Source organism: Neoarius graeffei, chromosome 5, assembly GCF_027579695.1.
Source record: "Neoarius graeffei isolate fNeoGra1 chromosome 5, fNeoGra1.pri, whole genome shotgun sequence".
NCBI classification, from domain to species: domain Eukaryota; kingdom Metazoa; phylum Chordata; class Actinopteri; order Siluriformes; family Ariidae; genus Neoarius; species Neoarius graeffei.
The window spans coordinates 2865504-2884020 of record NC_083573.1 but is presented as its reverse complement, the minus strand read 5'-3'; the positions used below and the strand labels follow the sequence as shown (position 1 = coordinate 2884020).

At 44.3% G+C, this 18517-nt stretch overlaps 1 protein-coding gene across 1 annotated transcript in view; it reads right to left on the bottom strand.

The window, feature by feature from the left end:
* Positions 1-18517, bottom strand: part of cdkal1 (CDK5 regulatory subunit associated protein 1-like 1) — a 358098-nt gene that overhangs the window by 63697 nt on the left and 275884 nt on the right. The window contains exon 11 of the mRNA XM_060920977.1: positions 5633-5813. Within this exon, the coding sequence (XP_060776960.1) occupies positions 5633-5813 (181 nt within the window). The remainder of the gene's footprint in view (positions 1-5632; positions 5814-18517) is intronic.

The following is an 18517-nucleotide window of genomic DNA, read 5'->3' as shown; positions in this document are numbered from 1 at the left end:
CCAACTTAAAGGTGCGTTACCGCCAACGACTGAACTGGCGTGTGGAACTTGAGACATCGGGAGAAAAACAATAACAAAAACATTATTTTATCTATTTCTGTTTCTTTTAAATACTTGATAACATTTCCGGGGTTTTGTTTTCGAGTCGAGTTTTTATTTCGTCCTCTGTTGGTTCAGCAACACGCGCCGCCATTTTGTTTCTCTCTATTCACGGTATATGAGCTGATATCCTAGTCGTAGAGTAGTAGCCGGCCAATCAGAGCGCGCAATTGCTCATATCCAGTGAATGTTGATAGAACAACTTAAATTATTTAGCTTGATCCGTTCAGTTTTCACATGGTTATTCCAGTGGAATGGACCAGAATAAGCCACAAAGGAAAGAAAATATCTTCCATGTAAAAAAACGTCCACATGACGCGCAGATTCAGAAACTTCGAAAACAACAAACGGGATTCTTGGAAGGGTGAGCCGGCCCCACGAAGCTCAGAATCACTGTCCGACAGTTTGATGTGACCACGATGTCACGATGAAATTAACGTTTTGACTGTAAACACACTCAGAAAACTATGCGACGCCATCTGAGTTCATATTCCAATGCTAAACACATAAATTACTAATTTAATTAATTAATTCAATCAATCAATCGTATCGTCTAACGATTTTTTTTTTTTTACTTTGAATGGATGACATCACAGAAGCCAACCTTAATTGTTACTTTCTTTAAAAGTGAGCTGGAAGCTGAACAAATGAGCCCCTGGTCAGCTTCTCCTTCAAACCGCTGGCGTGTTTTCATGACGGTAAACAAATGAACAAAAAGATGATTATTTTATTAACTGGACAATTCAAATCGCAAATTGAAAGCATGATTCTTTTTTTTTTGGGGGGGGGGGGGGGGGACTACATCCTGTGCACAAACGATGATTTCATGACCTTGATTTAGTGCATCGTTGCCACACTGTCGTCAAAGTACAATTAAAATGCAAAATAATAGAATGAGAGTTATTTTACGCATTTAGTTCACTTTGAGCAACTCCGGGGAGGGGTCAAAGGAAGGTCAATGAAATGGCTCTTCGTGTTGCACGTTGGATTCATGCAGCCAGAACAGATTTAATCATCTGCGACAGAAACATCACGGCCGTGGAACCTCAGCGTTTCTAACAAGACCTTTAACGCTGATGGATTTAAATCAGAAGATAACGGCGAGGACGTGTTCACGGTAACATGAAAGAAATGGAATTTGCTAAAACAAATGCAACGACAGCGAGACAGGTCTGCATTCACTTCAAGGACAAGAGGATCTTATGCATAAAGAGAGTGAGAACTTGACTCTTATTTTACTTCTGCACGGCAAGTGAATGAGAATACCCAGACGACTTGGAGTTACAGCGTGGGCCGGCCAAGACTGCAGAGTTTGGTGTGACGCTATGGAAAAGATAAAACTCTTTTGAAGATCTGGACAAATCAGACCTTGTTAAGAACTTAATCCACAAACAAATGACGACACAGCATAGCGCAGAGATAATGAAACAGCGTACAAACACCGCGGACTGTAGACTGGGACAAACACTGAGCACTGAAAGCAATTCATGAGGAGAAAATAAAAAAGAATGATTGGTTGCCATGTCAAGAAAAAGGTACATTAATGGAAAAAAAAATCATCATTTTCAAACTGTTTTGATGAATACCAACAGGAAGTGCACTCATTTCTGGAAAGCAAGACTCCGTAATGGTCGATGGGACGCAGCTCTGAGAGTACGAGTGTTTAAAATAGAAAAGGCTCAAATCATGGTGGATGAAGAGGCACAATCACGGCGTCTCAAATGAACTCCAGTAAAAAATAACTCGCGGAACAGAAAATCATTCCCGTGCTGTTGGGAATTGTCAGATGTAGTGGGTAAAGATGTTGTTTTTCTTCACCCCTGACCTCATCGTAGGCTGGCGTGCTTGCCCAAGGCCTTGCCCATCTGTCTTGGCATTAAGATAATTTTGTTTCCACATGTTCCGTATTCCTTCCTGACCTATTCCACCAACGCTTTCAGAAAACCAGCGGAGCACAGCAACAGCTCCGGCCCGACTCTGTGCTGCTGGTTTAATTTCCCCTGGTTAAAGACAGCATGGGCGAAGGCGGCGAGCTGTCAGGGTGAACACCTGTCCGCCTGGGAACACCAACATTCCAGGATATCATCCTAATTTATCTCCACTAACCCTTTTCCGACACATGGGGCTAATTATGCCAGAACATTTTCTGGGAGGGGAAATCTTCTCCATCTGCTTCCCAGAACTTATTCATGAGCATTCAGCGCATCCGTCCAACGATAATGAGACGTCGCGATTCGTTACGAAAGCTGAGCCATTTATCACGGGGAAGTGGACGGGTCCTGCGGATACAACGGCCGAAACGTGCCGAGTGCCAGAATGGGCCGGTCTGCGAGTCTGGCTGTCGCTTCCCCCCCGCCCCCTGCGGTCTCCTGTGCGAGCCAGACACTCATTACGATTTGGAGGAGTTATTAATGTGATACGCTCACCGTTCCACCCCCTACAGCTCTGCTCGGAGCCCGAGCCATCTTTAACAGGAGCAGGAGAGAGATCTGCAAACTCCCTCAACGCTTTCTTTGTTGGGATTAACGACCAGAGCTGAAAGTTAATAATCAGAACCGGAACGACGACGACATCACGTTTGGCTGGGACTCGTGTGCCGTGAGGTCAGTGTGGCGAGGACAAGAAAGCAGAACATCTCGGCATCCGTTTAATCAAGACGAGAAATCTGTTTCAATGTCAGACATTCACATTGTGTGGAAATGTGATGGTTAAAAAATAAATAAACATGGTGCACATTTACACCTTTTTATCCTGAATTAATCCAGACAAATCTGCCACCGACTGAACTGTAACGAGGGTAACGATCCTGAGCCGGTGTAACAACCCTCATCGCTGAGAGTACGCTTCATCCCACAAAGTTCTTCACCGAGAGAAAAATCTCAAGTTCTACTAAATGGTTATTCCGCCAAAAACTATTCTTTCCTGCGAAATTCTGACAGGTGAATGAACTCTGAAGAGCTAAAAAGGATGAAAATGAACACTGAAGACAAGCACGGGAATAAAAGAAGAGCAAAAACCGCACACTCCCTCTTTCGCAGCTCAAAACAGAAACGACACGATCGAGAAGGAGATCAAAACTAAAAAGCATGGTGGAGAACGGGTTTAACAGGACAGAGGCTGGACTGCATCGTGTGTTTTTGTCTCAGTGTTTTGCGACTCGATGGCGAGAAGCTCCTCCAACGTGGTGGAAACGTGTTTAAACATAGCACAGGATCCGTGAAGCGTGGTGGTGGTAGCACCATAGCTCTTTCTGCCCATCTCTGGATCTGTAATCTCCCAAATCAGTCCTGAAGCGGTCAGCTTTAACTCGGACTGCGAGAAAGCGCTGATCCTGGAGACTCCTTCCATACGTGTCACATCAATAATATAAACCTGCGATCTGAAGATGCTGTTCCGGAAACACCTCCTGACTGATCAGAATTTCAGATTTAAGGCAAGTCTTTCTTCCGAGGCGTGTATGGATTGATCAGGATCCCTGCGCAAAAGGAATCGGATACGGAGCAGTTCGTTAAGAACGTGTAGACCTTTTGATGATGGATGTCCCAGAGGGTAAGGAGGACATGGGTTCAGATAAAGATCTGCTGCTCAAAAGGCAAAGATCGATCTCCGGAGGCTGACGAGTATTTAAACGAGTAACGGGTGATGGCGTTTCGGTTTCTCAACATGACAAATCAATGACCAACGTGAAACTGGAAAAGTGAACAACTCGACACAGAATGACATCGTTTTTAAAACTTCTTAAATCTTTGCAATATACATTATAAGAGACACAACAAAGCTGTGATGATCCACAGGACATCTTTTCCTTTTTATAATCTAGTTTCTAAATATTTTACTCATTCATTCATGTATTAGTTTCTAAAATCATGATTATTTTTGTTGATGCCTGTAAGCTCTGGTGAAGGACGACATAGAGAAGGGAGGCAAAGGAAAGAGGAAAGCAAATGAATCATTCTGAATTCAATCATACTCCAATACATGATCTTTCTTTGAAGCTACTAATCCCACTTAACAGCGCAAGCGCGCTCACGTCCGTTTTTGACAGAACTGGAGCAGGTTCCATGGCTTTGATGACACCGTCTTAGTTCTTGGCTGCTCAAGGAAAATAAAATCCCATCATGAGGCTTACTGAGGTTAAAATCCAATCTTCAATGATTTTTCAAAGTAAACACCAAGCCGTGTTCCTGGACGAGCCCCGGGCATGTTGTGGAGACGTGCCTGACCACGTTCTCAACATGTCCTGATGCTCGGGAAGGGGTCCGTGACCAAGACCTGATTTATTCCTTCAGTCGCAGAAATAATTTATTCAGTGATGCTTCTCAAAATTACATCATTCTAAAAAAGGCAGAATATCAGCAGGGACGAGAAGGCAGAAGGTGCGAGAACTTCCTCAAACTGTTTCCTTTTAAAATTACGCGTTATGATGCAATCGGCGGCAAATTCACTTTCATTTTTGGTAAACAATTTGTTATTCCTTGTTAAAAGACTCCAGACTTCAGATTCCAGCTGTTTTTGCGAGAGACTCTGGTATCACTCGCCACTCATCACGCACAGGAAGAAGCGGTTTCTGCTGCAGAAAGTCAGCCGTGTCGTGAATTTTATCAAAACGTCTGTCGAATATCTGATGAACAATTACGGAGAAGGAATCCGATATACAAGTGAGAAACCACACCGAAGATCTGTTCAGGTAAAATACGGCGTGACGAAGTCGATTCGATATTCATTCCGCACGCTTGATAAAGATTTGCTTTACTTCGTCGCTGGATAAAATGTATGAAATGCTTTATTACGAACAGGAGAAATTACAATCTTTGGTAGAAGGAGAATAAAACACTTGGGGACGTGATGTGAGATGAACTTCAGTTTTCTCTTCACTGTTTCTTTCAATTACTGCAATACAATTTTCATTTTGTTTTTTTAAAATCCTGGATACACGGCTTGGAAATGTTCACGATGACAATTTTTGCTTCAGAAAAAAGTGCGTATCGATGGAAACGTGGACAGCCAATCAGATTACAGCCTTCATGATCGTCAAGCTCGAGGACAGAAAGGATCTCGGACACTGTGTGAGACGTGGGCGGAGTCTCTCGGGCTGAGACTGGCAGGTTTGTCCGTCACCACTTATCCGGTGTGTGTGTTTGGAGAACTAAGTGTGCCACTCGGTCGGTCGGTTGGTAAATCCTGAGCAAACAAAACCCCAAAGCGATGAGTGGGGCCTGTCATGCAGCTCCGCCGTGGAGCCTATACCCCCCGATTGTGTGCCAGTGCTAAAGCCAAAAACGAGGAATATCCCAAATCCGAGAGTAGGAAGTCTCTGGAACGGGATGACGTTTACTTTATCCGTAGCTGATTCCAAGAGAAACAAAAACAAAGAAACGTAACTCTGTTTAATTCACCTCCATCCACATGGCGTTCTGTTCGGGGCTGTAAGGTGATGGGGAAAGTTTATGTTTTGGGCCAATCGACTAAAACAAACCAAAAAAAAAAAAGCCAGAAAACGCACTTCAGAACCCAAACACAAATGCTCACTCACCACATGAGCCGGGACCTGCTCCATTTTGGCCGCAGGAGTTCCGGGTCGTGGGTAGAACTGGTTGATGAAGAGACTCGGGAATCGGTACTTTCTCACGAGCTCCATCGTCTGCTGGAAATCCTCGTCCGTCTCTCCCGGGAAGCCGCAGATGATATCGGTGGCGATGGTGATGCCTGGAACCCTGCGAGAAACAGAACCACGGAAAATCGTGTTAATAAAACCAGAAAAAAATCAGTTATTAGATTAATTACTCTGTGATGAGAACGTGTCGCATTTTCCTATAAAGATGCTTTCAGACACTAAGTTAAAAAAAAAACCGCACACATCAAAAGATACAAATACTCTTTTCCTGGAATCTCTGAGGTCCGACCCGACAACTTTCCCTTCATCAGAAATGCGCAATAACAGGAGATCATCAGCGAACCAGTAGACGGGCGTATAAAACTGCATCAGGAAGAGAACCGAAGATGTATTCCAATCCTACAAGGTCTCACTGGGACCGTTCTCCACTCTAGAACCTTATTACCAGCCTCCACAAGCATCGACTGGCCGCATCCACGCTGATTAAATTAGGCTTTCTGCTGAGGAATCGCTTCATCGATTTCCTTTCGCATGTATCCCATTATGATCGATCATCGACCTACGGGAAAGGAAAACAACTCCAAGGCTCGCTCGGAGAAGTCCGATCAAAAAAGACTGAGTGTAATTAATGCTTCAGGAGAAAAGTCAGCCAGCAGTCGATGTGTCTGCGCCCTTTCAGCATTTATTAGCTCATCGACGGCGCTTGTTGTCTCAGCAAGAGCGAAATGTCGCAGCCTTGTGAATTACATTTGCATTTTGTGCAAAGATGCCTGCAGAACTGGGAAAAAAGAAACACTGGATCTGTTTAAGATCAGACTTTGTTTTGTTTTTCGAAAAAGTGCTTGTTTTAGACGGGATATCTCGCAGATATTGTACATGCAACAAAAAAACAAACAAATCACACCTCCATCTCCAAGCTCACGCAAGTATCAGGCAAGGTCATTTTCTACGCAAGTGAAGGACAAGGAGCTGCAACTTCAGCGAAATTTCAACTTCCTCAATTCAATGCAAATTAAATCCAAAGGACTGTTCCGAATGATTTGACACCCTCACAACTTCAGTTCTGGAAACATTTAAGAATTCTTCTCTTATCTACGACTTCTCATTAAATGTGTCGCAAGATATTTCAAAGAAAAACTCGGAGGACACTCAGGAGAGAGAGTGCACATCTCCACCAAGCCACACATTATCAACATCAAAATCACTTGAACTGTGGATGATACGAAAGCTGTCCACCAAATTTCATCCAAATCCGTCCACGACTTTTTGAGTTACATTCGGAACAGACAAAAAAAAAAAAATCCTGGATCCACATACATATCTGGATTTGCATCAAAATGTAATTAATTGTTCTTTGGCCCATGAATCACCTTTCCTCAAAATGTTATCACAATACGTTTGCTACTTTTTGAGTCACGCTGGGAACAGACAACCAACCAACTGGAGAAGAAATGATAACCTCCTCAAACAAAGCTGATGAAGGTAATAAAGCTTCGAAAGAAGTCGCAGAGAACATTGGTGTGTCTGGTGAGTGTACATGGCGACTACAGCTAGCTCCCTTTGCTAAGCTAATCTGAGAACAAATCAACAACAAAACTGAGCATGTAACATGTCAAGCCAAAAAATAACGATCTACTGCGTTGTTTTATGTGTGTTCATCTCCTCGCTTAGAAAGCGATCTATAGCTATTGCGGTTTCTCATCAGACGTGAAACGAATGCTGGACAGGCCACACCCAAGTAACAAATACAGTAGCATCCTATTACCTTGAATGCTTAGCCATCCAAGGAACCCTGGTGGAACCCTTTTCTACGAGTGTTTGCTCGAATTTTGACTGCACTCACAATGATGCCAATTAACCTTCAGGACATTGAGACCATTTCCAGCTTTCATGCAGCGCTTCAGTTCTTCCTGTTTGCTTGGAACAAAACAGATTTGCAACTTGCCCAGAGCGCTGTGCTGTGCACGACAACTGGAATAATTTAACGTATGGATCAGATCACGATCACACACAAAGGATCTCAACGCAATTTCCCATAACCCCGCGCTCGCTCTCCGTTCTGTCTGCGCCTGTATTCCTGCATGACCGTCAACGATGCTGTCTTAAATTTGTTTGTAATCATGTTAGTCTGAGCGGCACGTTTCCCGCAGATAACCTTTGACCTACCGATACATCCCTGCTTCCAGGCAGCACGAATACTCGAGCACATCCTCGGGGAGTTAGGAATCCTTGACCTCTAATCTGCGAGTCGGCAGTGGAGAGACTGGTGGAGGAGTCAAATGTTCAAACATTCAGATTTCCACTTCCGGTGGTCATGGCAGCCGTTATTGGGATACAAGATTTAAAAGAGGGGAAGAAAATTGGATCCAGCGGTACAACATGACCAAGCTTCATCACGGAGTTGGGTTTCAATTCAAGAGTTTGAGTTGGTGAACATGCAAAATCGAGACAAGCAGGCTCAGCTTCATTCCTCCATCGATTTCTGCAAAGATTCTTCCACATTCGTAAACGCAACACTCACATAATCCGAGCTATTCGCTTCTTCGCTGTCCTCAGATCTCCAAAACGATATACAAGATGCTCAGAATGGGGGGAAAGGCAAATGTGCATGCCGTTAGTGATCACTGTTCGACGAAGCGTGGTCAGGGCCATTCAGCAAACACTTCTTAAAGGTTGTTCTATTTCCAACACAATGAGGCATACAGAAATGTCCTGAGACCAATTAGTGAGGCAAGCTGTCCTCAGAGGCTCAGTGCTGGATGGATAATATTCACCGTGCCTCGTTAGATTGAGCTCCAAGCCTAAGGCTACATCCACACGACAACGGCAACGAGATGTTATTTAAAAATATATCGCGTCCAAATGGGCAACGATCAGTAAAATATCAGGTCCATATGGCAACGCAACGCTTGCTGAAAACGATGCAATACACATGCCACACCTCTAGGGGCGCTGTAAGACGGTCCCTTCGGAGACACCAGAACAATAGAAGAAGTAAGGACGCATGCGCATAAACTATTATGCGCGAGACTTCATATTAGCCACAAAGTCAGGAAAATCTGTTTGTAAAATTACATTATAATGACCAAATACAATGAAAAGTATTTTTCCAGTCTCACCTGTGAAAGGTAATCCCATGTGATCTCGTTTGGACGGTAAACCTGTTGGTACAGTTAAACGCAGCACATGAATCTTTATTCTCCGCTTTGACCCATCCAATATGGCGGCGAGGATGACGTATGATTCTACGCGGAAGGCGGCGTCTTTAATGGTCCGGAATAAATTGAATGCTACACGTTGATGGATTAATTTGCTCTTCTACGCCCTTTTTGAGGAATGTATTGTAGGACTAAAACCAACATCTGAAGAGGTGAGATCGCTCCTTTTTTTCCCTATTTTTGCTGGCGGGATTGACTCTGCCCTAAGGGCAGAGTCTCTCTCTCTCTCTCTCTCTCTCTCTCACTTTGCACCATGACACAATAAATATTCACAGTGAAAATATTTTGTAAGCGCGTTTCATGAACCAAGTTATAGGATTTGTTGACAACTCGCATCGAGTTCGTTACACTTCTACCCGGCGTGAAGCACTCACAGTCATGAGGTTGTGACGTCATCATAAACAAATCCGTTCTACTCATCCAGACGACTTCACAACGGCAACGTTGCCAGATCTTTCCACTCTGGAAGCCGTTCTCAAAAAGATTGCGTTTTGGGCACCCAAAACGCCGGTGCCGTGTGGACGCCAGGCCTAAACGATAAGCAATTGTATCGGAGTCACCTGAATCCGTTGCCGTGTGGACAGGGCCTAAGATGGGCCAAGCTCGGACGTTAGCCTCTGGTGGTTATTGTAATGGGTATATATCACATAATGGGGAAAAATATCGAATACCAGTTGTCATATAAGCAAAGACGGCGTCATGAATGTGTGAAGTGACGAGGCCGGCGTGCACGGGACTGAAATGGACTTGTGTGGAAAAAGTGGCGATGGCTTGATTTGTTTTGTCCAAACAGGTATTAGAGGAACTCCGCTAACAAATGACCGCATGAAAAACTCTTGCATCAAGTGAAACGGGACGACGACCAGCTCCATCGGTGCGTTTGAAAACACCAGATGCATCCGTGTTCTTGCGTCTCGCTCTCTCAAGAGGTAAGGAATCTCTAGCTCATCACAGAGTGGCGGAAAAAAAAGAGAATGCGACAGAGAGGGAAGGCAAGCCGTGGACTCTTTCTCAAATCCATTACCTTCTCTCCACCTCTTCAGGCCCCTTCTGAAGAAAGGATTGAAGAGGGGGTGGAAAAAAGTGGTAATCAAAAATGATAGACCTGGCAGCTCATTTCCTCGCGTCTGGCAGATGGAAGACTCTTTAATGCACCGCTGGCTTGTCAGCCACGACTGCATGGCTCTTTGGATGCACCATAATACAGCCAGTTTAACTGTGATTACGGAGCATCTCTGCTCTCGCTCAGTCCACGGTTACACATAACTACAGCCCAAACCTAACAAGCGCATGGTGGTGCCTGCTGAAACCTTTCCTTCAAATATTTCCAATCTGGAACAGCAGCGGGTACAGGACGTTATCGTGAACGTGACGGTTTCTCCTGTTTATATCAGCTCATCCACAGAGACCCGTCCGGAGGACGATCCACAGAAACGGAATTGAAAAAAACAACAAAACAACATCTAATCGTTGGGATGGTGAAGTTCTCTGGAAGGAGATGTTCATTTAACATTCAGGGAAGGAGCTGCTCGTGCGAGCGCTTTGTAAAGCTGTAACTAAATGGAAAGATCATCATCATCATCGCTTCCCACTTGGCACGCGATCGGCCTTGGCGTGCAGCTGCCTGGAGGAAGGTGGAAATCTAATATCCAGCAGCTGCCCGAAGTCTCTCTTGTCCATCATACTCCTGATAGGCCTGCCTTTTCGAAACTCTGAGTAGTCTTTCTACTCCACTCCATGATCTCCGTACGTCACACAATACAATCTTTTGTATGGCATCATTAGGCATCCTGCATACGTGTGCCATGTCTTTAAGCCACTGCGCATGACAGAAATCTTCAAGTGGCCTGGGATTGGGTTATTTCATATAATTTCTCGTTTGACACTTTAAATGCCCAATCTATATCGCCTTCTACTAGTGTGGCAGGGTCGACCCCCTTCTTTCGCAGGTGTGGTGGTGGGACATTCTTTCTTTCATAGCCACCAGAAATCATGTGTCGTAGGAAGCCAGTCCACACGGTGTTAAGTTTCTGGATTTCACTGCTAGTTAGCTCCCAGGACTGTGTACTGTAGAGGAGTCGAGAGCGTACACATGATTTTAAAATGTTCATGCGTGTGTTTAGATATATTTCCCGGTCTGTAAGAACATGTTTCAGCTCGTTCCACTTCTCGTAGGCTGATGAGATCCTATGGTGAAGAAACTTTGAGGACTTTCCAGCATTGCTCAGAAGATGACCAAGGTACCGGAACTGTCTGACATTTTTTATCTCGGTGTTATTGATGGAAAGCAGGCTTGTCTTTGCCTTTATGTCTTCATCTACATTAAAGGCGATTGTTTCTGTCGTTTTGATCAGGGAAAGACCGTTCAGGGTTTTTTCTAGAAAAATTTAGTATGAGGGCGCTCACCATGGTGGGGGGGGGGGGGGGAAGATGGTGCCGGTTGTCCCCCCCGCCCGCCGTGCAAAGCCTTTGAAAAATGCTCCAATGGGACATTCTGAGGCTGTCTGAGAGGGAAATTGTAATAAATTGTCTGTCAACATTGAAAAAGAAAGAAGTAAGGCCAAAAAAAAAAAAAGTGTGTTTCCGGTAACATGAAATACTAAAATAAGGTCGGTAGGTAGGAAAGTTTTTTTTTTTCTTAATTTTTTTTTATTTTGTTCGAAAAAATTAACACAAGTAAACATCTTACAAAATAGTATTTTGGCACAGAATCCTTTATACCACACATCATAATAAAATAAGTGTTTTAAATCCTTAAACGAATAAAAAAAATATCGCGAGAGTTTGAGTTATGATCTACGGAAGTGATATTTCATGATATTTTCATGTAATAACGTGAAAACACCTTATCAAGGAATAACGTGAAAATAACGTCCTAGGCTACTTCCATTAAAAGCAGACGGCCTCGCCTAGCCTACTGTAGAACTTGGGTCGAGCAAAAACATGGCTGAATCCTGAATGACTCCTATTTGTATAAATAGGGGACTACATAGGCGGCAAAATGTAGTGTTTTTCCCTGCCATGGAAGTGCACTTGTATACTGAAAAGGAAGCAATTTGCATTACAGCCTTGAATGAGGATTCAAAATGGCGGCTCGGCTCAGTTTATGCAGGAGGGCTGATAGAAGTGGCGAAACATTTTACTTTTTATTGTTTCTTTCACAACTTGAATGCGTTGAAACAAAAAATTATGACAAACTAACGCCACTTACACTAAAATATCGAGGGAAATTTGTAATAAAAACTTTACGGTCGGCAATTTCGACGCGGAAATTCTCAATCACACTTTTTTAAATTTTTTTTTTTATTTGGCCTAATCTTCTTCTGCCCCGGACAGTCTTTGGCTTTCTTCTGCTTTGTGGCGCGGGATGACATCTTTAAGTGCCCAAGTGTCAACAAAAACAACTCGCGAACTACTTCTGTCAAAAGCTCCCGCGCCGGTGGGTGAAAGGTCATTCAGTCTCGAGAAATCTCGCGCTACAAGTCAGCTGACCTTATATGTAACCCATGTCAAATCTCGCGAGAGCAGCCGCAACAAGTAAACAACATGGCACCTCAGTCTGGAAAACGCCAATTCGGATTGTTTTTGCACCGTCTGGCGGTGTATCTACTATGATTGGAATATTTTTGGAGTAATTATAACGTATTTGATGATCAGACACATTGTCACGTAGTGTTGCTGGGATGTTTTCACGGAGTCGGTAAGGGGGCGCAGCGCCCCTGTTCCCCCGTTTAGACGAAAGCCTGCCATTTATAGCCATGATAATGTAAATGAGAAAAGGAATTAAAGACAACTATGGACAGATGAAGAATGACACCATTTCATGTTTGAATTTGTAAAAAAAAAAAAGGTCATCGTTAGAAAATTGCTTTGGTTTACGAAGATTAAAACACCTGCTGAGACAGGAAAACAATCAACCAATCTCCTTCAGGGTGTTACCAAGAGCTCCGCTTCATCACGCGACCATGTTCATCATTTTCCCCACTGGACCTGCAGGTTGTACAGCGTGGTGAGAATTAGTTCTCTCGAGATACGACGTGCCTGGTTCATGGGTCTCGAAAAAGTCCAACCAATCAGCTTAATGGAAATGGCCTTGATGGATTCCTTCCTCGTGTGCAACCAGGAACTCTGCTCACCGGCCAAGTCAGAATGGAGGCTCCTCCGAGACTCATTTGATGGTGGAGAGATAATGCTCCTGCTGCTCCAAGCATCGCTCTGAGTGCATCTCGGGTACACCCTGACAGTTCCTGCTCCATCTGTCAATGAGCAATCTCGAACACAGGACACACTGCTTGGCTTTTGTTTATGCAACTGGATTTAATTACACTTTCGCCAGAAAGACGCCAACCTGAGCGTTTGGATCGTCCTGAATTTACAAGTCCTTCACTCCCCTGGGCCTGTGGATCAGGTGCTGTCCACCATGACACCTTCCTCATTACAGGAGGTTATCGACCTTTACCTGCGCCAAAGGTGTGAAAATACATCATGCTGGACAACACCTCTTGACAGTGCTTCGGATGAGAAGAGCAGGAGGGAACACTGAGAGAACGAAGGGTAGGCAGCTCCATTTCATCCACTAATGAACTCCAGCTGGGGCGTCCCGGAGGAGACCTGACAAACATTCGACCGTGCTCTCTGGAATTGAGCGTGATGGAAGGGGCGACTCGCCTGACGGCATCCTGCATCGAGTGGTTTTGCATGGGATCAATCTTGCTCATCACGGATGCAATGAAAGACTGAGGAACGGAGTGGAAAATCCAAGTGGGCTTGAAGCTCACTGATACAACCACCCAACGGACCGAAGAGGAGTTTCTCCACGCTTCTCTTGATTATTTTAGGTTTGTTCCATCAGCATTCAATTCCCAGCAAAACCAAGGCAACAACCCTGGAATAATGTGTGGTCCAGGGAAGGGGTGGGTGGGTGGGTGGGTCACGGGGACAAGACAAACCAGAGGATCTCTCTGATGGGATTTTCGTCCTGGCTCACTCTGACATGTCGAATGTTTTATGATCTGCACAGACGTGTGTTTGGGAAGACTACGCTGTATTTTTCCTTCTCGAGAATGAGCAATGCCTGACTCCACGTCATATATACCCTCACAGCCACTTTATTAGGAACACCCAAACGTCCATCCACCTGCTGTTTTCTGCGGTTCTGCAATCAGCCGATCCCTCGACAGCAGCACAGTGCATCACATCATGCAGATACAAATCAAGAGCTTCACTTAATGCTTCCGTGTGACTTCCTTTCACTGTGGTCTGGGTGTTGGTTTGAACCAGATGAGTATTTCTGGTTTGAGTATTTCAGAAGCTGCTGATCTCTTCCTGGGGTTTTCACACACAATAAACAGTCTCTAGAGTTACACAGAATGGTGCGAAAAACAAAAAACACTGAGTGAGTGAGTGAGTGAGTGAGAGTTCTGTGGGTGGAAACTAACGTCTTGTTGATAAGAGAGGGTCAGAGGGAAACGGACAGATTCGAGGTGGTTCGAGCTTTTTTGCCAGGAAGGATATAGTAACTCATATAATCACTCTTTCCAACCGTGGTGAGCAGAAAAGCATCTCAGCATGCAACAGCAGAACAACACACTGGGTTCCACTCCTGCAGCCAAGAACAGGGATCTTAGAATCAACAACAAGCTCCTATTAAAGTGGCCGGTGAGTGTATATCTGGCCTGAATGGACAGTTTGGTAAAAATTGTGTTCTATTCTGTAGGAAAAGAGATTTTGTATTTTTCTTGAGCTTCATGAGACTCCATGAAGCGCTCACTCTTTTCCACCATCTCATACTGAAACCAGAACGAAACCAAGTGTAAAACACGGAACAATAAATGACAGATGATGTTGACGAGGACGTTGCAGGGAAGCGACACTTCCGGGACTTTGAGGTCAGTTATTGAGTTCCCTACGCAGATACAGCCGACAGACATGCTATGGTCATGTGACCTTGTGTGACCACGCCCCCTGCACAATCAACGTGTCTGATGTCCTCCTTTAGTGTGACTTACGCTACGTTCACACTGCAAGGCTTAATGCTCAATTACGATTTTTTTGTGAAATCCGATTTTTTTGTGAGGTCGTTCACATTAACAAATATATGCGACTTGTATGTGATCCTCAGTATGAACGAAAAGCAACCTAAAAGTGTTCCGCATGCGCATTGCAGGATACGATGACGTCACACGCAGTGAGCATGGCCAGTGTTTACGGAAGTAAAACCGCCCGGTTGCGGTATGACCCATCCAATCTAGCTTGAGTAGCTGCATCCCCCCAAATGGAAATCAGCTCCCTAACCTCTGCGTCCTTCCATTGAGAAGATTCAGAACCTTCACAGCCCGAAGCGTCCCTCGCATTGATGTCATACGCAGGGGCGCAGATACGTTTTTTGAACTGGGGGGGACAAAGCTGCCAGCAAACCAACCCCAACCCCGATATGCCTGTCAAACTTGTTGTGAGTTACCATAGCAACCAAGCTCGAGCTCGCAACCTGTGCAGTCTGCGCAGCTCAACCAACCGAATATCAGTCTTTGTTTTATGTGAGTTGTTGCAACTATGTATACACTGCTGTGCACCTCAATAAACCGAATGGTAATTAGTCTTTTGATTTTTCTGTGAGGTTTGCCTTATGCAAAGAAAGGCAGCATAGACGTTTTTTCCTCCCTATAAGTGGGGGGGACCGAACGAGGTGAATTTAAATCTGGGTGGGACGAGTCCCCCCCTCTATCTGCGCCCGTGATTATGCGCCATGTTGTTGTAACTTTTTTGAGAGACCCGCCGCCTACTTCAGCGCAGAATAGTGACGTTTGTGGCTTGTTGATGACGTGTAAGTCGGATGAATGCGACCTGGCGGTTCAGACTGAAGTCGCATATGAAAAGAGCGGATAGGAATCGGAATTAGGACCACATATTAGGGTTGGGCGGTATTACGGTAAGAAGGTATCCCGAGGTATCCAAAAGTACCAACGGTATCGGTCTCATTACCGTCATTTTAAAAAAATATATAATATCTAAATAAATATGGAGTACATGAGGTCATAATATAAAATAATAAATTGAAGATCATCCCGAATAACTGTGTGATCGTATTTTCACTAATTCTATCAATTTCCTAAAGAAGTTCTCATCGCGTGCAGGGTTGTTTATGTCGTTACCATGGCAACCCTGTGTGACATTTGGAGTCTGACAGAAAGCTTCGCAAGAGACTGAGACCGGGGGTGTCATGGCTCAGATGGCTAAGGCACCGTACCATAAATCCGGGGACCCGGGTTCGATTCCGACCCGAGGTTATTTCCCGATCCCGTCTCTCTCTCCCCCGCTCATTTCCTGTCTCTCTATACTGTCCTATCTAAAAAAAAAAAAAAGAGACTGAGACCGCGGTTGAAAGATGGCAAGTCAAGATAATGAGTTAGTGGCAAAAAAAAAAAATACAACATTGGCAGTGTGGCAGCATTTTGGTTTCAAACCAAACGAAAAATCTAATATGTCCCCTAAGGCACACCATAGCCTGGGGTACTCCACTTCCACGAGATCTCTCCAATGAGTTGTGTTTTGAGTTGGTTACATGAGTAACAACAAGGTAAAATAATATAACGTATGACATTTGGGATGTGGGTAATAAACGTTTGAAATGTCATCTGCTGAAGAAACGGAAGAAAACATCGTAGCGTAAACTGTTCGGTTTCTGGTGGGAATTAGCAATGCGCTTGCTATCTTTGTTGGGTGTGTTAAACCGTATGGATTTAAGTGGAATAATTGTAAGGAGTTATGTGATCAAGACAACGTTTTAAGCAAGGTAAGGCCATTTGATTATTAATTTCCCCGCCATGGCATGACGTGGGCCCATATGATTTTGCCTTGTGCAGCTATCACGCATTTGAATTAGGTTCGCCTCATTTGCGCTGAAGAATATGGTTTATCACGCAGTCTAAATGGACTTGGGTGTTGGTTGATTCTTTCTTTCTTTTATTTCCCATGCTTGAAAGGGTATGATCCTGCTCATCGTGTACTTTTTTTTGATGGAGTAGGTGAAATAGTGCTGCAAATGGCGTTTCAACGCAGACATGTGTAAACGACAGTTGAATGCTATTTTCAAGATGAAGGAAGAGTTGCGTGATGCTTTGAAATCTCTCTTAATCCATTCATCAATGCACAAAATTCGCTTTGCTGCTTAATCCATACCACAATGCACATAATTCGCTATGCTGCTTTTAAATAGTACATTTGAGGCATAGGCGCACGTTACACAGTAGGCCGAAACAAAATATTTTTTTCTCGGTAATACCGTATACCCCGGGAAAACACAGAGACGGTTTAAAGGTATCAAAATTTGGATACCGCCCAACCCTACCACATATCCAAACGGCCTGGGTCGGATTTGAAAAAATCGGATCTGTGTCGTTCATATTGTCAATAAAAGATCGGATACAGGTCACATATGGGCAAAAAGATCGGATTTGAGTCACTTCAGCCTGCAGTGTGAACGTAGCCTTTGACACGCTGTCTGAAAGCCCGGCACATTCCCAAGAAATATATTTCACTGATGTTAGTCGAACAGACAATCACGGATTTTAATTGATATTAAAGGTGCAGGACTTATTTTTTTAAATTTCTTCCTGTAGAACTTAACAAAACACAGTGGCTTGAAGCCGCGGTCTTCGCAAAGTGGATGAAGTTGGTGAGAAAACCCGTCTGGAAAACCGCCTTCCAATGTGGAATACTTGCTTGTTTGGATGCGGTTCCTGTCAGCCATTTTCTCAACACTCTACAGGGCAGGAGAGCTCGAACCCATTCGAGACTTCAGGGTGGAGGCTCCAAATCTCACCGAATGAACTTTTAAAGAACTCAAAACTTTCTCCAAAGCAAGGACGCTGCTTCAAGTGGGGAAAATCATGCCAAGACAAGAACACCAGCTGAAACTTCACAAATGTAAGATGGTGGGTAGGGGGCGGGGCTTTGAGATTTGTTGATTGGTTAATCTTCTGGGGAAGGACCGCTCTTCTGCTGCATTTTTGGATCCTACCTTTCCCTGGTGTTCAAATTGCTGACCTCAAAACGCAAAAAGCGTGAAGGTTGGCAGGTCCGAAGATGCTTTAAAAAAACAAAAAATGGGGTGAAGCAATCTGCTGAAAGTTTTCTTTGTGCCTGCTGCACAAGGCAGAGACACGAGCTAAAGCGAAGGATTCAAGATGCATGTGAAGTAAAATCTCTCATTCCCGTTTCCACTTTACACCTACCTGCACTTAAATTAGCCCGAGACGGATTCCCAGCTGAGCCTAAATCCTTTTAATTAAAATTCGATGGAACTCGGTAAGCTTAGAATTACACTGGTGAGTGTGAGTTATGAGAAAACATCTCCGTCTGAATCAAATTATTCGAAAGGATCTGCAGGGAACAAACCAACGCAAAGTGTGATATCCACCGGAGGTCGTGTTTATCCAACATCTCCGAATGTTGCCCTTGCCTCATGTCATCTCAAAATCCCATTTGTTAATTCCAGCTTCGTGATCTTCCCGACAGGTCGCGTGCATCACGCGACCTGTCGGGAAGATCACGAAGCTGGAATTAACAAATGGGATTTTGAGATGAC